This window comes from Poecilia latipinna, unplaced genomic scaffold (assembly GCF_001443285.1).
Source record: "Poecilia latipinna isolate Pla-1442-1.1 unplaced genomic scaffold, P_latipinna-1.0 Scaffold504, whole genome shotgun sequence".
Lineage (NCBI taxonomy): Eukaryota > Metazoa > Chordata > Actinopteri > Cyprinodontiformes > Poeciliidae > Poecilia > Poecilia latipinna.
The window spans coordinates 72373-95284 of record NW_015113120.1 but is presented as its reverse complement, the minus strand read 5'-3'; the positions used below and the strand labels follow the sequence as shown (position 1 = coordinate 95284).

General features: G+C 38.6%; 1 protein-coding gene across 1 annotated transcript in view; it reads left to right on the top strand.

The window, feature by feature from the left end:
- Positions 1 to 22912, top strand: part of LOC106952287 (uncharacterized protein KIAA1522 homolog) — a 33697-nt gene that overhangs the window by 9872 nt on the left and 913 nt on the right. The window contains exons 2-7 of the mRNA XM_015040303.1: positions 2820 to 3138; positions 17410 to 17553; positions 17662 to 17705; positions 17793 to 17928; positions 18702 to 18812; positions 18890 to 22813. Of these exons, the coding sequence (XP_014895789.1) occupies positions 2844 to 3138; positions 17410 to 17553; positions 17662 to 17705; positions 17793 to 17928; positions 18702 to 18812; positions 18890 to 22813 (4654 nt within the window). The 5' untranslated portion in view covers positions 2820 to 2843. The remainder of the gene's footprint in view (positions 1 to 2819; positions 3139 to 17409; positions 17554 to 17661; positions 17706 to 17792; positions 17929 to 18701; positions 18813 to 18889; positions 22814 to 22912) is intronic.

The following is a 22912-nucleotide window of genomic DNA, read 5'->3' as shown; positions in this document are numbered from 1 at the left end:
TAAAATAAAAAAAAATACTTTGAAAAATTTAAAACCCCTTTTTTAATTTAATTTGAAAAAAAAAAAAAAAAAAAAAAAACACACACACACACACACAAAAAAAGATATTTTTAGAAGTCTAAACTCGGTGCCTCGCCCTGGTAGACTTGTTTGAAAATCTTGGATTCTTCAGGTATTTTTGTGTCACCACAACATTGGTAGCATGACTCAACTCTTCAAGACCAGACTATACGGATAGGGGTCCTCTGGGTGGTCTCTGCCACAACCCAGAGTTCTCCTTGATCTCATTCCTGTGTTAGTAACACAAGACGTTGTTGGACTTTCAGCCGCCTGTGGGATATAAGAGAATAAACTGGACCGTCTTTTCCTGAGAAAGCTGTCTGATTATTGGCCAGTGTTGCACATACTGATGCCTGGATGTTAGTCATGTCTAAATGACTGTAATTTAGAGCAGGAGAAACACGCAGTGAAAAAGAGGCAAGTTACTTTTCCTCAGAGGAGATGGAGTCATTTTGCTGTTAGTGGGGTTACTCATTGGAATGCAAATGCTTCTTGCTTATTAAATCATTTCAGATTTGATCAGGAGTGCATCCATAGGAAGGTTTTGGAGCAGCCCCTGACCCACATATCAAGGATGGCACAAATTTGATTCATCAGCTCAGATAGTTAGTTTAAAAAATGCCCGTTAAAATTTGTGTTTTATGCAGAGCTTTTCAAGTAGATGTAAACAAATTAAAACCTTAAAATGGAAAATGTGAGGTAAACAACATTAAGTATTCATCTTATTAAGCAAGAGTTTGTGTACGAGTAGGTAACGATCTTGTTGCTGAGAATATACACACGATATCCAGATGAAGATATTAATGGCAAAATTTATGTAAAAAGTCATTTTATGTGTAAGATCTAAAATTATTTTATTGTTTTATTGTTCTCTTCAGGTCAACTCACTTTTATTTATTGATTTGATCTGAAGGCTGAGCTTGCCTTAGAAAGAAGTAGATTTTTTGCATATTGCCATTTACTTTTCATCATTATGCATCAGAATTACCAGATGGCGACTTATTTTAGTTCACCAGATTTTAATTTAAAATGTCTTGGTCTATCAGTGAGAACATGTGACTGCTCTCTAGTTTAAGGCCTTTGGAAGAGAAATGGGCCCACAGCATCACAGCCCCTCTGCTTTACCTAATGGGCAACATGAAATGCCTTTTCACATATATATCTTTTTGGCCAGACCCAAATAGTATTTTGTGCTAAAAAATACCCATTCAATTTTTATTTTACCAAAGCAAAAGGTCTTAGACAAAGAAAACCTCTACATGTTTACGTTTCTGTTGGTAGGACCATCACGCTTCCCATGCAGCTCAGCGGGCATAAAGAGGTTGTAGACTTTTTGCTGAAGATTGTGAAGATGTTTTTATTGGTTTCTATCTTCATAGTGACTGTATTTAAACAAACATTGATGTTTGTCTAGCCTTGTTTGTCATAGTTACAGTTTTTAAAGCTTTTAAAAATTCTTGACTATTGATATGGGAAAATTTAATCAAAAATCGTTTTTTTCTCATATTCATTGCTTGACTTATGTAGATCACCACTTCTTTAACCACTTGTTTTAACGTCTTTCCCATCCTGGCAGTGGCTAACCTGTTTATGTTTTTCAAGTTAAGCTGCTGCAATATGAGATGAATTTAAGACGTTTTACTTCTGGTCAGAGGATTGAGGGAGCTCACCCACAAGACGTAGCTGGATACAAATAAACTCATACAATATGCCTTCATCAAATTTATCTCAGCTCTGCATCTATGCTGAACTGATCCAGAGAACAGGATCCAGGTTTCTGTGGTTTGGTGTCATGTCTCGTCATGTGGCGACAAAGTGATTCTACAGACTGCAATATGTTTGGTTACATTTCACAAACATCAGTTAGAAAGTGTTTTTTTCCCCTGTATAAGCTCTTATAATTAATAACTGTGACACAACCTTTCACCACCTGTTGCTTTGCAAATGCCGATTTCTACCATCTTTAGACCTGGCTCCTTCATTTAGCCTGTAATTTTGATGACAAGTGTCAAACAAAGTGCACAGCTTGGAGAAGCCAAGTGTAAGATCCCCCAAAGCAATGCTAGGAAATCCATCTGAGAGCACATAAAAAGGTAAGGGGTGGGTGGAGGAAGGAAGCAATGGGAGCTGGATGAGATCACCGAACTTGTAGTGAAAAAACACCCGACGACAGTTCAGTGAAGCAAGAAACAGAAAATCCTCTGAAATCTTAATACAGACCTCAATAGGAATGCTTATCTGCAAACTGTTCGATGATGTTTGTCTTTCTTTTTTTTTTTTTTTTTTTAAAGCTTTTCCCCGTCTGGGTGTAAAAGTGCAATGAGCTTACGGGTGCGGCTTTGTGAATCATGACTCCGTGTTATGGAATGAAGGGAGCGGTGCCAGTTCGTTGTTTGCAGGACGGTGGAGTTTGGTTCAGAGGAAAGAGTGGGGGTCTGTTCAGGCTGCAGTACTGCCCACAGAGACATGCACTGCCTCAGACATGCATCTCAATTATCTATTGGATTAAGATTATCTTCAAACTGATACACTGCACCTGAATGGACTGATGAATGATAACAAGCTTTTGAGTAACTTGATCTTAATCATGACAGATTTGTATAAAAAAAAAATACTTAAAAAATGTGGTTGAGATTAAAAATAAATTAGAACTTTTTGTTTATGTATATGTATACATACATTTTTGTTTATATATATATATATATATATATATATATATATATATATATTTAACAATTCCATGTTTATCTATCCTTCAGGACGCAGCTCCATCGTGAGGAGGCATGTCAAATCGTGATTCTCTGGGGGTCGGGGAGCTGCTTCCCCAAGATGTGATCCAAGTATTTGCCCAGGAAAAACACAGCAGAAGAAGCCGAAAGAAGCGCACTCGCTCCTTCGGTCGAGCTTTCAGCTGGTTCAAGAGAAAGAAGAGGAAGAACAACTTCAGTAATGGGCAGAGCCACGGTATGGGCCCCCCTCTGGACCTGGACCTTGATAAACACCGTTCCGGTCGTCACGGTGGACACAAGGGAGGACAGAAGTCAGGGAAGCAGACCCATCAACATGGAAACAGTCATGGTGAGACCCCACAGGATGCAGCATTTGCCTCTCCATTATGAAGTAGTGCACTTTTGCTCTTTATGTTTGCAATTATCTTGCAGAAAAAAATTTATATCATGCGACATTCATGATATTCTATTTTAGGTTTATATTTTAGGTTTCTAAATAAAACCTAAAATGTATGTGACATTTTAGGTTTTATTTAGACATACCTCCATCCATAACTTAAAGGTTTTACTGTTTTGTACTGAGAAACGGCATTGAAACTTTAGTTTTCCTACTAACATATTTTTATGAGCGTCAAATCATCACTTTTATCCAGAAAGTAGACAAAAGGTACCTTATTGTTTGTTTGTTTGTTTGTTTGTTTTTTATCATCAGAGGGTTAGAATTTTAGAGTTTCTGCTGAAATTGGTCACAAAGTCCCTGATTGTGCACTTTAAAATATAACTGAAAGGTTTTTTTATTTTTTTATCTTCATTTGCTTGTATATTATATGTAGATTAATAAAGCACAGCCAAATTAAATATATCAAAGCTAAATTCCCTCTTTTTTTTTGGCTTTTAAAAGCATCAACAAATACCACTTTGTTAAAGTCTAGACACATAGCTACACTGTGATAAAAAAAAAAAAAATGGGGATAATTTTGGAATCGCCTCATTTACTGTTGGATTAAACTGTACTACCCCCATTACCAACCCTGCTTTGAATTTTAATTATATGATCAACGGTTGTTTCATTTAGTTATCCCACTAAAACAGAGTTTACATAAATTAAGCTTGTGAGAACTGCTGTCATCATGAAACTGCGTCTGGTTGGGTTAAAATTGGAATCTACAGACAAGACGGCAAAGAAAACCAGATCCAGCAAAGCTTTTTCTGTGGATCTCTAATTAAGGTATCCAAGTAAACATTTTTTAAATTAACTAATAAACCCCACTTACTATTAAAAAAATCAGGTAGAGGGTATGGATGGACAAATGATCTACTATTGAAGTTAGTTAGAGCTTGCTGTAGAGGTTAAACTCAACTTGTAGGTTCACAGATGGAGGGTTTCAGATCACAACAACACTGCTGTCACTCTGCCCTTTCTGCCATTCAGCCCTCTTGTGTGTAATCACACACCACAGCGGCATTTAGCCACTCCAGTTTTCCATGGGAGAATTGCTAAAGGAGAACCCTGCAGGAGTCGCACTGCAGTTGGATAAGATAAAAACTGATGTTTGAGTTTTTGCAGAGCATGCTGCCGTTGTCCTTCTGAGGATGGGCTGTGCTTTAGAGAAGGAATGTTGCCATTCATCATTTACAGGTTGCTCTGGTCATAGTTGATCTAAAATACTTAAATGTATAGAAGAGGCTGTTTGACTCGATGCCTCCAAAATGCTCAGTTCTTTTATCTGCAGATTATCTCCTAATCATCTCACGTTCACCAACGTGCTTGACAGAAAGTAACATGGGTCTTTTTAAAGTGTTGTATTTGAACATTAAAATCAAACATCTTGTCTTATTTATTGAAGAAACATTTATGGTGCTTTCACGCGAGTTTTTAAGAGGATTTCTTCACTTCTAAAGAAAGAATTTCTGCTTGTTAATTCTTCTGAGCATTTTATACAATTGGATGATCATTTTCTCAGGTCCACAACTACATTTCTTAATATTTTTTGTTGTACAATCACTGACACTAAACTTTTTGAAAATTACCTTACAACATTTGTGATGAGAAGGAATTTCTTCTAAAATGTTATTGCTAATTATACTTACTGATCATCAGCAAAGCTGCTTCTCACACTTTTGTGCATTTTATCTTGGCTTCTATTACAGGAATTAGTCTATAAGACATGAAAGAAAAGAAATGTGCATGATAGACATAGACATAGATTACAAAATTGTCGTAATATTTCCATTAACTTATTTGTCCCAAAACGTAGGAGTTCATTTTTTTAAAGTACACCACAGGGTTGATGGGTTTCGACTTAAAATTAGACTTCATGCATTCAATAAATTGAAAAAAAAAACAAAAAAACTCCTATATCCTTCCCATCACTGATCAGAATTGATCCAGAAAAAATAAACAGATTCCAATCTCTTGCATCTATCCAAATAAGTCCGATTTGACTGGGATTGTAGATGAGAAGAGAAAAAAAGGAAACCCGTTTAAATATTGTCTTTGCTGTCTCCCAGAGAGATTTGTGTTTGTTCATTGGGAGGATGTTTGGATGCTGACTTCCACTCCCTCCTTTGGCCTGACAAATCATCTTGTTTGATGTGCAAATGTCTCTGTTCTTCAATTACTCACCTGAATTAAGTGTTACTTAAAAGCCGAGGACAAGATGTACATCTCGTCGATGGTTTGTGTACTTTACTGCAATGTTGGTGCCAAATTAACTAAGGAGTGCTTCATTCTTTACCCTCTAGATACAACATACGGCAAGAATTGGGTGTCTCTAAATAATAGTGAGTAGAAGCCCGCTTTGAGAGAGCCTGTTTTAAAGAGAAGTGTTCATAAATTATCAAGAAAGTTGCAGCAACATTTGACTTTTCCCAGAGCTGCTCTTTGCAGATCGTGTTGGAGCTTGTAGAGCCATACTCGTATATCAGCAGGTTTTTCTTTGCCAGCACAGTTTCTCTTTGTGAGACCAATTTTCTTTGAGTCCATTGCAATGTGAACTGTCAGTTCTAGCTACAGTTCTAGTAGCAGATTAATTGCACCTTAATGCAGAAGACATGAAACACTAACACTTCATGTTCAAACAAAAGAAAACAACAACCTAGCTTTCCCTTGTTATTGAGTGTGCTTAGAAAAAAACAACAAAACTAAAGGCCGTGTTTAGTTTCTCAGGACTGTTTACTTGTCTTTGCCTGGCAGCACTTATGATCCTGGCTCACTGCTTTACAGACGGAGGAGCCTCCGCTCGTTTATTTTGCTGCATGTTCTCATAGTAGAAGCCCAGATCGTAAGGGGGGAGGGTGTTGGGGATTTCCGTGCGATCCAAAACTCATTCAGTCTCATATCGCCAAGTGAAACCAGGAAAATGTAGACAGTCGTTTTTTTTTTTTTCTATTTTGATTTGTTTAGTCGTCTCTTTTGATAATGCAATACATTGACGTCAAAGTTGTCTCAGACATACATTTGTGGAGTCGGTTGCAGAACTTTTGCACAGTTCTTTTTTTTGTTTATTTGGAAAAAAACAATCAGTTTGAGAAAGCAAACTTTGAGAAGAGATAAGGTCCTTTTGTCCTCTTTGCCAAGGTCATTTTAGAGGCTTCCGAGTTCACAATCTTTTAAGCTCATGCACTCATTTGGATCTTATTTTCTAAAACAAAAAAGGTGAACAAACATTTACGCATATGTATAACGGCACCTACGGACATGCTTTCTAAATTATGTACCATTTCCACCTTGAAGCACCAGGCCTCCGGGAACCAAGCTGCTTATTACTACAGAGTTTGAAGTTTGAATGTCTGATTTATGCGTAACGTAGTCTGTGATTGAGCCCTTAGCAATGATCACTGAAGTGACGCTGGCAACAAGCACAGCACAGCAGATGCTGTTGATGGGGAAAGGAACTCCTAAAATACAAAGTAGCAAGTTTATTACAGAAGCGAGTTATGCTTTAGTGCAACATTTGCCCAGAAAAGTGAGTCCCTCCAGCTAAGGCCTCCCAATCATTAAAAGCCTGGTATGGCAGGCAAAATGCCAGTTAATTAAAAGCCATGCCAGGATTGTTAGGAAGGGGGAGGCACCTGGGGTTCTGGGTTTGCTTACCTGACAACTGAAACTATTTTATATGAAGCCGTAACAAATGTACTTAAGAGGTATGTGCACATATGGGGAAACTAGGATGTAACTAAGGGATTATTTGCAGCTTCGACTTTGTGATGAAATGTGTTGTGACATTTATGACTCTGAGACACATTGGCCAAATTACTTAAAAAAAAAAAAATATATATATATATATATATATATATATATATATATATATATTCACCTCCATTTTGTGAAGCAGTTTCTCATTCTCCAGTTTCCTCTCGATGTTCTTTTAATTCCCATTTACTTCACGTTTTGTGAGCAGTTTTGCACTGTAGACCCAATTCAAGTAGCTTAGTGTAATTTGCCCTTAAGTGTCAGTGTCCTTAGTATATATGTTAAAAGTCTTAAAGTAAACTTGGTTTTGCCACATTAGCTTTATCTCAGACTAATTTAAGTACACATATTCAATAATTCCTATAAAATATCTGTAACCGACTGTAAATCAGTTTTTAAACTTATTCATTTTTTATTTGGTAATTAATGAATTCCTGTTTCCTTGGGTAAATATGACATTCTTGCCCATTTTTACTTAGCCATTCAAGTTCACATGATGCATATTGATATTTATAACTCAAAGTGGTCAATAAAAATATTAACAACATTGTTATACAGAAATGAGATCCAACCAGCAGAAGGTCCCAGACCAAATATCCTTAATGTTATCATCTGTTCAGGGAAGTTCTACTTATTTAGACGACATGTGTGAGAATGATATGTAAACATATGTATGAGTCAACCAGAATGTCTCCACCAGTAGATGCGTATTAGTTAAGCTGGAAAAGAAGATTCTGCTTCACAGAAATTGTGACCGAATCCAAGTTGAGGCTTATTATACCCAGAACAGTAAAACAAGTAATAAGTCTGCAGTATTAGCAATGCTCTTCTTTAAGTATTGGTATAAGCTGTAGAAATAACTGTCTGTCCCTAAAATTTGGGACTTTATTGTTTGGGACAGTAAAGTTCATCTTATCATCTCATCTTATCTTGACTTCAACGTGCACACCGAGCAAAGTGATGTCAGCAGATCAGATATTTTAATTTTTTATTTTCTCTTGGACATGATCGAGCAGGTTAACCTGGATTCCTTGTTTGCCGTTTCATCCAAACCTTTTGTAGGCTTATCTTACCCTTTGCTCTTATGGTGGAGCTTTTCTGTAAACATGACAACTGGAGCTTATCCAATCAGAGAAACTGAACAGAAGCAGGCCTTGCGATAAACCCTGACCTTCTAAAGCCTTTAGTTTTTGTTAAACCTTCGATTCTGCTTTGTCTCATCTGATGTTGTTGCATATCTCGAAGCAGTCAAAATTGATTGTCTTTACAGTTTCTTTTTCATTTTAGTTACTCACTGAATGTTTGTTTGCTGCTCATATCATGCTGTCATTTGACTCAACTTGAAACTAGACAACAGGTTTTTCTCCTTCTCCTGACTTTTCCATATTGCTGGCTTCAAGAAAAATTGACTTCAGTTTAATGAAAAACACCCTGGTTAACGGCTGATTAGGCCATACAGCCCTGGCTGGATACGTTTCGAAGGTCACCTGTTTGCTCGAAACACTCCCTGAGATTCCTCACATTCCTGATCTTTTAGATATTTCTTTGAGGAAACCAGAAAAATGGAGCCCTTTGTGTTTGATTGAGTTTGTTTACGGTTTGCATGCCAGGATCAGGCCTTTTGAACCAGCTAATTTGATTTCCGTTTTTTTTTTTTTTTAGTATCTGGTAAAAGACTTTTCTTCTCGGAAGTGGAATCTTAAATCAGTTGACTCTGACCAAATCTTGTGTAAGATATTTGGGAAGCATTGCACATAGGTATTGAATAGAAGCTTTTAACCGCACATGGGATGCATTTCCTTCTTTATCGTCACCTTTTCAGATTAAAATAGAGATTTACTGAAAAGATTTTTTTGGACAATTTCCGATCTCTTGTTTTTGTAAAGCCTTTGACCTGAGATATCTGTCAACATATCCAAATCCAGCATGTTCAATCACAAGTTGAAAGCTCAACAGGGATTATAGTGTACTTCAGTTATAGAGTACTTCGTTCATCCTTTCTATTATCTGCTGAAATTCTTGCTCTCTTTCACTCCCTTGCAGCCTGAATGGACTTCGGACATGTCTCAACATGCTATAGTAAATAGTGTCTTTATGTTGTTGCATTTCTGTAATTAATCTGTCATGATCTCCAAACACCTCACTGATACCAAAAATGTCTACCTTTTAGTATTCTTTAAGTAACAGCACACATACTGAAGAGTGTTGCAGCAACCTGGTGCTACATTCACTGATCAGAAAAAAGATTTTACTTTTTTTTTTTTTATTTTCTTACTTGCAAGTTTTGAGGATCACTCTCCAGTCACCAGTTCACCTCTTGAATTATCTTAGATCGAAGTTCACATAAGGCCTACGAGGCTGCTTTTAAGGCCAAATTTTACATAGAAGTTTTTGGAGGAAATTACAGATTGTGTTTGCAGATATGAGAAAAAGCATGGAGAAAGGAACCATGACTAGGAGACACAAGTTACAGATTCCATCTTTATCTTTGAAAAGGTTTGTGCTGCAATATATTAGGGAAAAGCTATTTATTACCTGTTTTCACACTTATGTAGGAAAGACTTGAACAGAAAATGAATACCATAGTTGATGCAACTAGGCTAAATTCATATAGCCTTGTGTTTTTATGATCATGGATGGTATTTGGATCTGGTTTTGCTTCCATACAACTTTTTTTGTTCTAATTTAAATGATCAAACAAATGAGGTGTGTTGTACCATCTCATGATAAGATCTGCAAGCCGCAGCCCAGTGTACTTCCTGCTTTTGAAAGCTGATGTATTTCCATACATCACTTATTAGGAAAGTAAAGAGAAAGTATTATCTTATCAAGTCATTGATCTTTTATGCCATATGTATTAAGAAGGAATGCATCTAATAGTTACAGAATGATAGCTTTTGAGGACTGGACTCGTACTTTAAATGGTTTGGTCGTTTTTTTGTAGTTTTTTTTTTTTTTTTTTGCCTTCGCAGCTGTTCATACAAGAGAAATGTCCCCAAAGGTTTGTCTGACTGGAAAAGCTGGCAGGTGCAAAACTGTTCAGTTCAGTTTCCAACATGGCTGCCACACAATAACATAAATATGGCAAATGTTGCAGGAATAAACTCTGTATTAGCACTTCTGTTGTATTTCATCTGATTAAAGCGGAGGAACACGTTGTGCTGTAGGAACTGTTTGTTAGGATTCTCCTGGAATGCTTAAAATCCTAAGAAATAAAATGATATCCTCCTCAAGATGCTAGATGACACATGAACAGTTGCATCATCTTTATAAGTAGCAGCAGACTCTCTTTAGTCTGAATTTGACCTTTTTCAAAGTGCTAAAAAACATGGCACATGGAGCTTATACAATCAGAGAAACTGAAGCAATAGCTTGGTGTTTGGCTTTGCTCAGTTTGGTTGTGCACACAGATCTGAACTTTACCTTTTGAGACAGATGTACTGGAACATCCCAATGACTTCTGTTTAACGTCTTATTTTATGAACAAAAGTTTTTTCATAACACACCGAACTCCAAACAAATTCTTGTCAGGATTCAACAAAAGTTTGAAGCTCCATGAAGTGGAAGGCTTTTCCTTTTAAAGTTGTTAGATCCTGATCAGTTTTAACATCACTTGGATTTGCTGCTGCAACTCCATGACTTCGTGTGTGGATTTTGCATGAACACTTGCTGAAGTAGAATTGTTCAATTGGCTGAAATACTGCACTGCAGAGACAAAATATGCAACAGCAGAAGGCACCTGCGTTGTTCCACATGGCACAAAAACAAAGAGCAGGAGAACAGGTTTGAGAAAACTTCCTTGAGATAGTTTCGCTCTCTCCGTTTCTTGGCGGGAAGCAATCAACTGCCTCTTTCATTAACTGTCGCTTCGAGGGAAATTATTCCCTGAAATAGTCCCGGCTCTTTGACTACTTTTTATTTTAAAACAAAAATACTATTTTAAAGCCTATATATTTTATAAATAACTTTTTTCCATGCCTTGGCACAGTATTATTTAATAACTGAGACAGAAACAGGCAAAAGACGACACAAAAAAATCAGAATGATGTGGACACCCAAAAAATGTTTGGCTTTGATTATCTGTTACCTAAACAGTTGCGCAACAGTTTCACAACAACTGGGTTTTCAGACCGTTTCGTAGGATTTTCTAACAATAGCTGAAGAGCCACCACACCCACATGTGAGATGCAGTCATATTTAGGTCACTTTTAATAATGAGGATTGCTAAAAGTTGGAGCTATTCTTCTAAACTTCCACTAAGTGTGCCAGCAGGGTTTTGTTGCATCATGTTCCCTTTACTCTTTGTTGGGTTAGTGCTTGGTTTCATTATTAATGAAACCAGCTAAAAGCAACAGGGATCATTTATGAAATGAAAACATTGTTTCATTGTCAAGATATGCAGATATGTGACTGCGGTGTTGCTCCAGCTGCACAGGTTACTGTCAAAGAAGGGAAAATGTTTGCCAGCACACTTCTTCATGAACGCTGATAAGTATGTGCCTTGTTTTGTAAATTTATCAAGCCACCATTCTTGAAGTGTGTGGTTTGGTTATTCAATTTCAGAACAACAGACTTCTGATATTCTTGTTGAAGATAGTTTTGTTTATTTTACTTCACCAGTTTAGCAACGCTCAAGTCAGTGTTTGATATTATTGCAGTTTTCCAATGACATTTTTGTCTTCGGTAAAAATAGCTTCACGAGGCACACATGCCTGAAAAACTTTGAAATATTTGATTTCACATTACATAAAGCAATTTTAAATGTATGGTTTGACTTTTTCTTTGCCACTTCTCAAAAATGAGAAAAACAAAAAAAATTCTGTCTGTCAAGAAAGGCAGATACTCAGTTGATCTTAGTAATTTAGGAAATGGCTCCAAGAGAACAAGTTTTTTGTCTAAACTTGCTCTTATCAGTCTGAGAAATGGCTAAATCAATACAATGGTCAAACAGGCTTAGCAATGATTGACCAAAGTTCAAGAACTTAAAAAGGTCCTCAACACTCACTGGTAAAAACTGTGACAAATGTTTCAGTGGGAGATTATACATCTCCTATAAATAAACTATTTTGTGATTCTTTTTTTGTTTTTGTTTTTTTGTCATTCTGTATTTACCTGAAGGTAAATACAGAGTGTTTTATATGGAAGATTACATATGGAAAGCAGCATTCTGTCAAACTGGAGCATAAAAAACATAAGATGTTTTGGGCCATACCATTATTTTTTGTTTATTTGGGAGTTTTCAGAGCAGGTCTGCAGTTCAAAATATACAGAATTGGTCCAAAAATACTGGTTTCATACCTAAAATAGAAGTTATAGTAGGCTATAGCTTCTTTTAGGAATCTTTACTGGCACCCAAACGTAAAAAGCATTAAAAATTGCTGTTGGATCAGCTTTATATAAATTCTTTCAAAATCACGTTCGGTAACCATCTATAAAGAGTTTTTAATACTTTTTCTGACAGGTTTTCAACTCTTCAATGCATTTATTGTATGAGTCTGGACAGCCATTGCCTGGCTGGCAGAGTCAAACACCCCTTGAGGTGGTAATTTGAATATAACTTATAACTATGTTTTATTGTCTGTCACACATAGAGTAGAGACTTTTGGCAAACTAATCTGCCATTAAACGGGCACCAGCAGGTCTGAATATTTTCTGTTCTGCTCACCATTTTCAAATATGATTTAATTGATTTTCAGGACTTTTCGGACTTTATTTTAAAGTTAGGAATAAGTTTTCACCTCCTTGCTGTGAGGTTTCAGATGGAGTGGCCCGAGAAGAGAACACGTCCATTGACGTGTGCGTTGGGTTCGTTTGGGAACTGTTTATTTTGAGAGGAATCTGATACATGCTGGTTTCCTGGGGAATCAATTGTGCCATCTGATGCTGATCATGGAGTGTGACTGCACACGACACAGGTATATCCGTTACCTGGATCCATGTTCTTCTCACAACACTTGTGATGTTTTCCAGCTGGGACTTTTAAAATTTGATTTAATAAAAACCATGAAAGGAGTTGATAGAGAAGGCCCAGGTTTGACCTGGGTGCATAAGCACGCCTGTCTACCAAAGTTTGATTTCAAAAGCGGTACGCCTTCTGTCCTTTCCCACAGTGATCACATAGCCTTTAGTTAAGTTTGCACTGATTATTGAGGCTTAAACACCTGGCAGATGTCACCCTCAGAGCTGCAAAGATCATCTCCGCACAGTTGTCTTCCTGATTTTGCAAAACAAGATAAAAGGACAAGTTAGGGCAGAGACCGGAGGTGTCTGTATGTGTGTGAGACTTTGCTTCATTCCCACATCAATACCAGTTTGTCTGCGGCAAGGCAAACCGAAAACTTGTGATTCGGTCTGTTGAGAAGCTGATTGGCTGCATTTAGCTGTTGTTCCAGGACTTCGAGATGGGCCATCCCTCTCCTGAGTCCCCTGCACTGCTGGCAGAAGACCGGTGTGTTGTAGAACCGGAAGGAACAGGAAGAGTTTCTTCTGTTGTAACGTACTGCCATGAAAGCTTTTGGTTTCTGTCTTAAAAATTAATCTAATCTTAAAGAATCACTGTTGCACATCTGAATATCTTTTTAATGTATTTATTAAGATAACTTTAGCTATTCTATTTTGAAAATATGAAATACATTTATCTTTAGCTCTCTTTACTCTGATACCCCCAAGTAAAATCCATTGGAGTCAATTCCCTTCAGAATTCACCTCATTGGTAAATAGAGCTCACCTGCATGTAATTTAATCTCAGTGTGAACCATTCCTTTAGGGTTTTTAGGGATTGTAGAGCATAGAAAAATAACATGAAGAACAAGGAATATACCAGACAGGTGAGGTGTAAAGTTGCTATGAACATCTCACAGCGCACTGCGGCTGGAAAATCAAAAGATTAGTGCAATCGCAAACCTCCAAAGACATGGGCACCTAGATTGACCAGCCAGGCAAAGAGAGAATTTATTAGAAAATTAGTCAAGAGGTTTATTGAAACTCTAGAAGGGGTGCAGAGATCCACAGCTCAGGTTGTAGAGTGCTTGTTAAAAGTCCTATTTAAATTTTCCTAAGTCTTGTTGGAGACATGGCAAACAATTGTGGTTTGAGCCATAAAGGAACTTTCTGAGCTACATGCAAAAAGTGTAAAAAAAAAAAAAAAACCATAAAACTACTGCACATCACCCTGGATGGACCATCCATATTGTGAGGTGGCAGCACAATGCTGTGGGGATGCTTTCCTAGAAGGAACAGGCAGTCAGGTTAGAGTTAATGGAGCTAAATACAGGTTAATGCTGGATGAAACTTGTTGGGGGTTGCAAAAGACTTGAGACTTGGGCAGAGGTTAATCTTCCAGTAGAACAATATCTCTAAACGTGCAACCGGAACTATAGAAAATGGTTTAGGTCCACTCATATTCATGTGTTAGAAAGCCCATTACAGATTTTTAACACCTGGCCACCCCTCTTTGTAAAATTTCTTCCCAAGAAAAATTATTTGCCAACTAGTTTAATAAAAACATGATGGTTCCCATTATGCTTATTTGAATCTCATTTTATTTAATTTTAAGTAGTTCATTTTTAGTTGTAGTTAGTTTTTATTATGGTGTCATTATGCCCTGATTCCCTCATTTCTCCACATTCAACACATGTTCTAATCCCTTAGTGTTTCTTGGATCACAATAAAAAAAGGTTTAAGCAGATGTTTGGTTATTTTGTTGTGATCTCATCTGAATTTATTATTTATTTCCATGCCAAATAAATCCGAACTAAGCTGCTTTTGGCTCCTGGTTTCCAAACCTGACTGGAATAGTCACACAGTCAATACGATCAGAATGAATATCCAAGTCTGAGATGTAAACATGAGTTTATTGAGTTCATAAATTATCAGCAGCAGGATTCTCACAATCCAGCAGTGACAGATGGTGTCATTAATATGGACAAGATTACAGAGTGATGGACGAGTGACAGTGTGGGGCTTGTGTTGATGAGCAGGCCTGCCCCACCCATCACTACAGGCGTCTCTAGTTCTGTGTCCTGTCATGGTAACTAGATAGGGATTTTCCTAGACTCACTTAGACTCACTTACATGCTGAGCAGCTCTCTGTTTACACATGTGGACAGAAGGCTTTTCAGCAGCCAGTCCTGTTAAACTAGAGCTATGCTTTTCTTGTCTTAAAGTACCGGTACCACTGGTCCATTTCTTTGCGAAGTGCTTTTGTCTGACTCATTTGTTAGGATCACAACCATGGGAATGTTTTCCATTTGCTCAGATGTCAAACATTCTACCATGTCATGCCTGTTCAGCACACCAGGAAGTGGAAAAAGCTTCACACTCAATGTTAAATTTACAGAGGGCAAATTAACAGAATTAGGAGGGTGTCGTCACAACACCTAAACGGCTTCTTGAGATTTTGGTGCCTCTCCAAATCGTGCAAGCTAAAAGCCAAATTAAAAACGAAAACACTGTTGTTTTTCATGTGTTTGAGTGTTTCTCTGGAGCTGCAGGCTTCTGTTGAAAACATGGTTTTAAGCTTACTTCGCTTGACTGATTTCAGTTCACTTACACCATCTTGTGGCAAAACAGCAAAGTTTACGTCTCTGTACATGAATTCAAAGGAAGCAAAGTTCAAAATTCTGTTAAGAGTGTAGTCAGGAAATGTTGATTTTTAGTATTTCTTAAACTAATTTAAGAGACTAATTCTAAAAGTTAGTCATTATATATATGAATAAATTTGTACAAAATAAAGTATTTTAAACATGTATTTATAGTAATTTTACGGTGGTGGTTTATGGGTAAATAAACTTCAAATTATTAATGTTTGCTACAATTATGTTTTAACATTGATTATTCATTAGTTATAAGCCATAATAATAACTACTAGATGCAAAAGCATAGTCAGTATATGATCTACATCATTTATGATTTTCACTATTTGTATTGCGTCAATGAAAGAAATTGGTGCAATACAATTGCGCTAATTTTCCTAATCAAATTTACAGAGTTTACCTGTAGTTTTACATTTTTGTAAATTAATGATGCAACACAGAGCAACCTCAATGCCCCTCTACCTTTGAAGCCTTGGCAACTCCTGTGTTTCTCCTTTTGATTTTGTTTATGAGGTCAACATCAGCAGCATCTGCTTCCTGGCTGACCAATCGGGGTGAGGTGACGAGCAACAACAATGAGATTCAGAGTATCTAAGTGTGAATGGAGGGGTGTTATGTCAGGAATTAGGCAAAAGAGGATTAGTGTCTTTCGCCTAATTCTATTGGCTGTCTAGCCGCTCTCCTATTGGACCTTCACTGATGACATCAATGTCATCAAAACAAGCCTGACTGCTTTTGAGATGCTCCTTCATCTGTTGATCAAAAGTCTGTTTATTGAGAGTATATCTTTGCCCTTCCAAACAATTTTTGTGTATTTTACTCTAAACTTTTGGATCACTTTTTATCTGAAATAAGAAGTAGCAATGGTGGTACTTTCAACTAATAACTTTAGCTTATATTTTAAGTGCTTTCCATTTGTTTTGAAGAATAAGGGTAAGTGAAAACAGCCTTATTTGCTTGTAGAAGTCTGATATTTGTTGCTGCTCCCTGGAAGTCTAAAGTATTTTATTATTGATGTTCACACAACAAAATTTACATCAAGAGACGTTGCTAAGAATGCTAATGTTATATGTTGACATTTAGCACCTTTTTCAAGAAACAAAAAACTGTTTTTAAAATTTTACACAAGAATTTAAAAGGAATTTAAATTAAGCCTACCTGTAAATAACTAAACAGTTTTCTTTTCTGCATCTCAGAAGCCACTGTAATGCTGTTACAGAAAAAGAAAGTGAAAACTGGCAGCAGCCACTAAGCTAATTCCAGTCTAATTAAAGAAGTAGAACAGCTAAATGCAGAGCAGTTCTCACTATTGCATAAAGGCCTTGTCATAGGTTGATGATCTGAGTCTTTAATGTTTTGAAGTACAAGATAAAAGTAAGTTTGATACTATTTATTATTGCTTATTTTGATGTATTTGGGACTAATCTACATACACTAGAATTATGGATCTCCTATTTCTAATGGATCTCAATGGGGTTACAGTGTTGGTAAAAATCAAATAGTCCACACAACCATAAAAATCAAACAAATAAGTCCATAAATAATATGTAAGAAAGTGGAATGGTACAGGGAATAAGTATTCAGCATATATAATGAAATTAGTTCATTTATCTAGCAAACCCTTGGTTTGCAATGGCACCCTCAAGATGGTCATGTTTTTACACATGTAAGCTAAGTTGAAGTCCTACCTATTATTTGCACTCCCATGTATTTGTGTGCGTCTCATTTCTTACTGTTCTGGTCTCTCTGCTTTGTTAGTGTTTCGTCAAAAGAAGCTTCAAATTAATGTGAGCTAATCCGGTTTTCCTTTTTTTCTTTTCTTCCCTCCAAGCTGTCCCAAAGCTAAATGATGATGACAAGACTCCAGCTCCCCCACAGTTCCAGGAGAATGTCTTTATCGAGAGCAGCAGGTCCAAGTACGTGGAGGACCTCCACACCGAGGCCCTCGAGGGGCTGAAAATGATGCAGGAAGAAGGTATGCTGATGTGATTAATTTGAAAGGAAGGGATGTTGTTACTTGTATGAATTTGCAGTGAGTCTGAACATATGTTTTATTATTTATTTATTTATTTATTTTTGCCAGAAAACAGTAATGGAGTGGAGTATCAAGATAATGAAAGCACAGTTGTAAGTTTGGCACGCAATTTTATGTACAAATAAATGAAATGTTTTTGTTATCTGTTAAATCTATTTTTACATTTCATTTTATCCTAGTCGACTGTGACGGTCCAAACAGACGGGGAAAGTGCGGGGTTCGTGACAGACAGCACCATTCCTGACACATCCTCGGTTATCTCGAGACAATCATCGGTGTCCGCAAGATCGTCCCGCTCTGGACTCACCAGGCAAGGTAATGAGATATAAACAGTGTTTATTTCCTTATTATCATACCATAGGTATCACACTTGGATTTGTTTACTTTTACCCTATTTTTTTTTTCCTTTTCAACATTTGTTTTCATATAAACTTTTACCAAAGTTTAAAAATGTACTCTAAATTGTCATAGCATAGCACAACAAATTTGGTTATATGACTCAACTTGATAATATCTTCCACTAAAGATGCTCAGAGGTTTCATTCTATCACGGATTAGAATTATTTGTTATATTTCATTAGACTCTGTGGGTCCAGTTTTAAAATCAGGTCTGCTAACCTGATTTTATGTAAAATATGACATAAAATCTTAAGAGAATACAAAATTGAATTCACTTGTAAGTGATGTTTGAGCATTTGAATGGTTATTTATCCCAGTCATTCATCAAACATCTTGAACTAGGAAATAAAAAGACTGTTCTGCAATGCAAGCACGTTGATTTGGGGGAAATGGAATAGGTTGTGCCGAAATGTGCATCTGAATTGGCAAAGGGAATAAATGACTCTGTACCAATTTTATTATCTAACTAATTTAACCCACATTGCAAAAATCAGTTGTTTCATCATAAATTCAATTTGTTTAAGAACAGTAAAAGCTATTTTAAAAATAATTTCAATTATTGTAGTTTGATTTATTGCATTCCTACCTGTCTCATGCATAGGTAGGAAATGTAACTTATTGTATCTTATTCTGAGAAGTTAAAAGCACCTGTTTTATATTTAGTTTCCTGCTTTTCTATGCTTTTTCAGCATCGACATTCAGACCACTGAACTCTGGTAAAAAGTCAGAAAAAAGCAAAACACGAAAACGTCACCGGAGGACTGTTGCAGGGATTCCACGACATGTTCAGAAAGAACTTGGTATGCAGCTAATTTTTGTAAGAACATAACATTTTCTGTTGCTTGCCTGTAAACTTTTTTTTTTTTTATTCCATCAGGCTTGGATAGAGTGGGATGGACAGTAACTCAGCGGCTGGATGAAGAACAACTTTTCAACGGAGATACAGATAACAGCCCTTTGACTGGGCCAGAATCACCAGAAATACTTGGCTCTAGCCCTCAAGCCTCAAACATCATCCATCCACTTAGCAAAGAGAAGGTGGCGCAGCTGAATGCTGCCCATGCTGCCCATGCAGATGACCTGGCCCTGCTGCACCGTTTCCCTCCTCTTTCTGAAGCTGTGCGGAGACCTCGGTCCGTGGCTGTGCCGTGGATGACTACTGCGTCCAGTCTCCAACAAAAGCCCCCTAGCCCAGTCATGACTATGTCACCCCAGGCTGCATACATGTCTAAAATAATTCCCAACGCTGTTCTGCCACCCTCTATTGACGTAGTGGAAATCAGCCGCAGTCGAAGTCGCAACAGTGTCCGCACGGTCAGCAAGAGCAGCCTGATGGTGTCCAGCCCAGCTCCCTCCCGTGCTTCGTCTAGAGCTTCTTCATCCAGAACCACTTCCTCCAATATCACCTCTGTCTCCCGCTATAATGGTCCTACTCTGTCTGACACTTCCTGTTGCAGCAGCTCAGATTCTTCAAACACCTTGGTGTCTGATTCTTCAACCATCTCCAGCAGCAGCATGCAAAAAATGCCCTACAATGTTGATACGTCTGCTAAACATTATAAGGTCAATAGCAATTCTTCTAATGGCACCTTCAACACTAAGGTCCTAATTAAGGGACAGCAGAAAGATGGGCAATTTGTGCGTAGCCTCTCTGTCATTAAGTCCAAACGAGCTCCTCCTCCTCCAAGTCGCTCCTATTCCCTTCACAGCAAAGTGAAACGGCGATCACAGGATCTGGTAGAGCTTCCAATAGAACCATCAGTCCCTAGCAAGGAAAAGGAAAACCATAAACCTGGATCATCTCCATTGCCCTCATGTGTAGACAGCCCTGGTTATCATGGAGACACCAGCTCTCTAGATGACTCTACAGGTTCCACATTATTCGCTTTAAAGAAACCTCAGCTACCAGCATCAAAGACGGAGGATTTGAAAAAGGCTGCAGCAACAGATTTCAAGGACCCTTCAGAAGAAAAGCAGGAAAAGTTTCAAGAGAACAAGCACACTAGATTATTGTCTCCATCCAGTGGTTACTCCAGCCAAGATGGAACATCCCCTCAACAGCCTCCCAGCACATCTCCAAAGCACAAAAAGGGGTTCCTTACAAAGCTTCAAAAGTTATTCTCTGGGCCAAACTCTTCTAGTTTGGCTCCAGCTGTCTCAACCCAGACAGGGATTACTGAACCTAAACATGACACAGTGAGTGTCAGCCCCTCAGTTCGGACCCTGAGAGAACTCTTCAACATCCCTCCCCCACCCAAAGTCCATGCCCCACCACCGCCTCCCCCTGAGGTATGGGCTCACAGTAAACGTTCATTTGAGTTACTCCTGGGGCCTCCTGCTCCTGACAACCCTATTGCCATCATAAAGAAGAATCCAAAGGACAGGAGACAACAGAGACAGTCTCCCTCCGTGTCTAGAGAAGGATCTGTAAAGAGCGTTGCAGTAGAAAGAAAACACAAGTACACGGCAGAGCCTATGAATGAATCGCAAGAGGCAAAGAAAGTTCAAGAAAGTGGGATTTTAAATGCAGAAATTCACAAAGAGAAGACTGAAAGATTGTCTCAGAATGGAGATTTGAAAGGTAGCGTTAAGGAAGAGAAAGAGAGAGTATGTGACATTTTAAATGGGATGTTAGTGAAGGATATAGAAACATGTGAAAGGAAAGGTCAGAAAACGTCCAGCCAAGCTGCAGGGAATATTTCTTCATCGGTGAGTGGTCCTCTACAACTCGCCGCCATACAGACCACTGAGGCTTCCAGATCTCTACAAGTTGTTTCGCCTGAATCATCCTGGCCTCCCCCTCCTCCACCAATGGCTCAAGCTGGCGTCAACGGAGCAGATGGGCTAGATTTTCCACTTCCACCACCCCCATTCTTCAGTGAGGAGGGAGTGATTTCACCTGTTCAGGTGCCACCAAATAGGAACAATTATGGTTGCAAATCATCACCTGGAGCTGTGCTTACTAGACAAGATGTGAAAGGAGATCATGTTGAGGTGCCTCCTTCATCAGGTATCCCTCCTCCCCCACCCTATACTGCTCCCCTTCCACCAACCATTGAGACTGAAAAGGGCTCTGTCCCACCAAAAGAGTCTTCAGCATCTACTTCACCTGTTAAAGAAGTTCATCTTCCAACAGCTGTAGAGGTTTCTAAAGACTTTACTCTTCAACATACCCAGGAAACATCTTACTCCACTGAACAGGCAGGTCCTCTGAGAAAGTATGTTGCACCTCAGAGTATTCCACCCCTACCAACACAGCTCCAGTCGTCAGAGCAGAAGATAGATTCTCCAGACAAGAGCGCCCCACCAAAACCTGAAACTAAAGATTTACCAAACAGTATTTTAATCCCTCATCAGAGTATTCCTCCCCCTCCTCCTATAGAGCCTCTGCTCAAGTTTTCAACTGATAATTCAGGAACTGACGAGGCACCAATTTTACCACCATCTGAGTTCAGAAATGCTTCTTCACTAAAAGAGGCAGAAGAAATTGCTTCTACTCAACCTATTAACATTCCGTTGCCTCCACCTTTGCCAGCACAGATTCCTGCGAACAGAAACCATAAATATGGCCCTCTAAGTATAGAAAACCAACACCAAACGACAGCTTGTGCATCTGATGTACACAGAGAACAGTCGAATGTTATCACCCCTTCCCTATTGAAAATGGTCAAGCTTCGGTCTGTTGAAAACAGTCTGGAACCCCTTGAAACTCGAGAGCAGGCCTCTTCTAAAGGTGTCTTTAAGCACCCCTCTTCTACTATAACATCATCACTTATGCAAATGGTCAAACTTCGGTCTGTGAACAACAGCCCTGAACCCACTGAAACTTCCACAGGCATGGAAGAGGAACCAACACCGTCTTTTCTCCAAAAGGTAAAGCTTCGGTCCATCAACAACAGCCCCGAACCAGCTGAAGTTACCAAGGAGTCAGGCGAGGCATCAGTGTCCAGTACCACCCCATCCTCTCAGCAGATGGTCAAGCTTCAGTCTATTAACAGCAGCCCTGGACCCCCTGAAGTTGCCAAAGATGAAAGTGAGGCATCGGCGTCTGATGCCACCTCATCCTCTCTGCAGACAGTCATGCTTCGGACTGTTAACAACAGCCCTGAACCCGCTGAAGAGATCAAGGATGCAACCAAGGAGTCTGTAAAGAACAGTCCTGAACCCCTTGAAGTGAAAGAGCAACCAAAGCCTGAGACCCCAGTGAACCAACAGCTCCCTGACAAAGAGCTCCCAACTTCATCTTCCAGTAATGAGGCTCCTCAGAAGCCCATCAGAAAATCTCTGATCATGACACATCCCACTTCCACATCTCCACCTGCCACCATCACCTCACCACCAACTCTGTCTCAGTCTGTTGAAGTTTCAACTGCAACTTCACCAACAGTTGTCTCTCCAATGAAAAAGTCTCCTCCTGCCACAACCTCTTCTGGCTCCATGAACCTGCAAGAGGCCATTCGCCTCAGGACAGCTGCCAGATCGAAACAGGGTCCTTCTTCTCGGCTCTCACCTTTGTCCCCTGCAGACTATCTTAAATCGCCGTCAAGCACTGCAAGCTTCATCTTCTCCAAAAGCAACAAGAAGGCAGTGATTGAGACGAAGCAAAAGCAAGAAGAGAAGGAAAATGTGCAAAACAACGTGGAAGATTCCACTAAGGTGACGAGTGAAGGAGAGTCGAAGATAGTAGGGAGAGTGCCACCACCTGTAGCAAAAAAACCGAAAGCAAAGGGTAAAGAGGCTGAGGTCAGTGATGCTGTGGAGCAAACTGCAGGACAGGAAACACAGCTAGATGCTCTCAAAGGTAAGAGCAATTTGAACAAAGAGATTAACTTGTTTTATTGGTCTATGCCTGAAGGAATAAATGCTTTGAAAAAAAAAATTAGTACTATTTAACTTAACA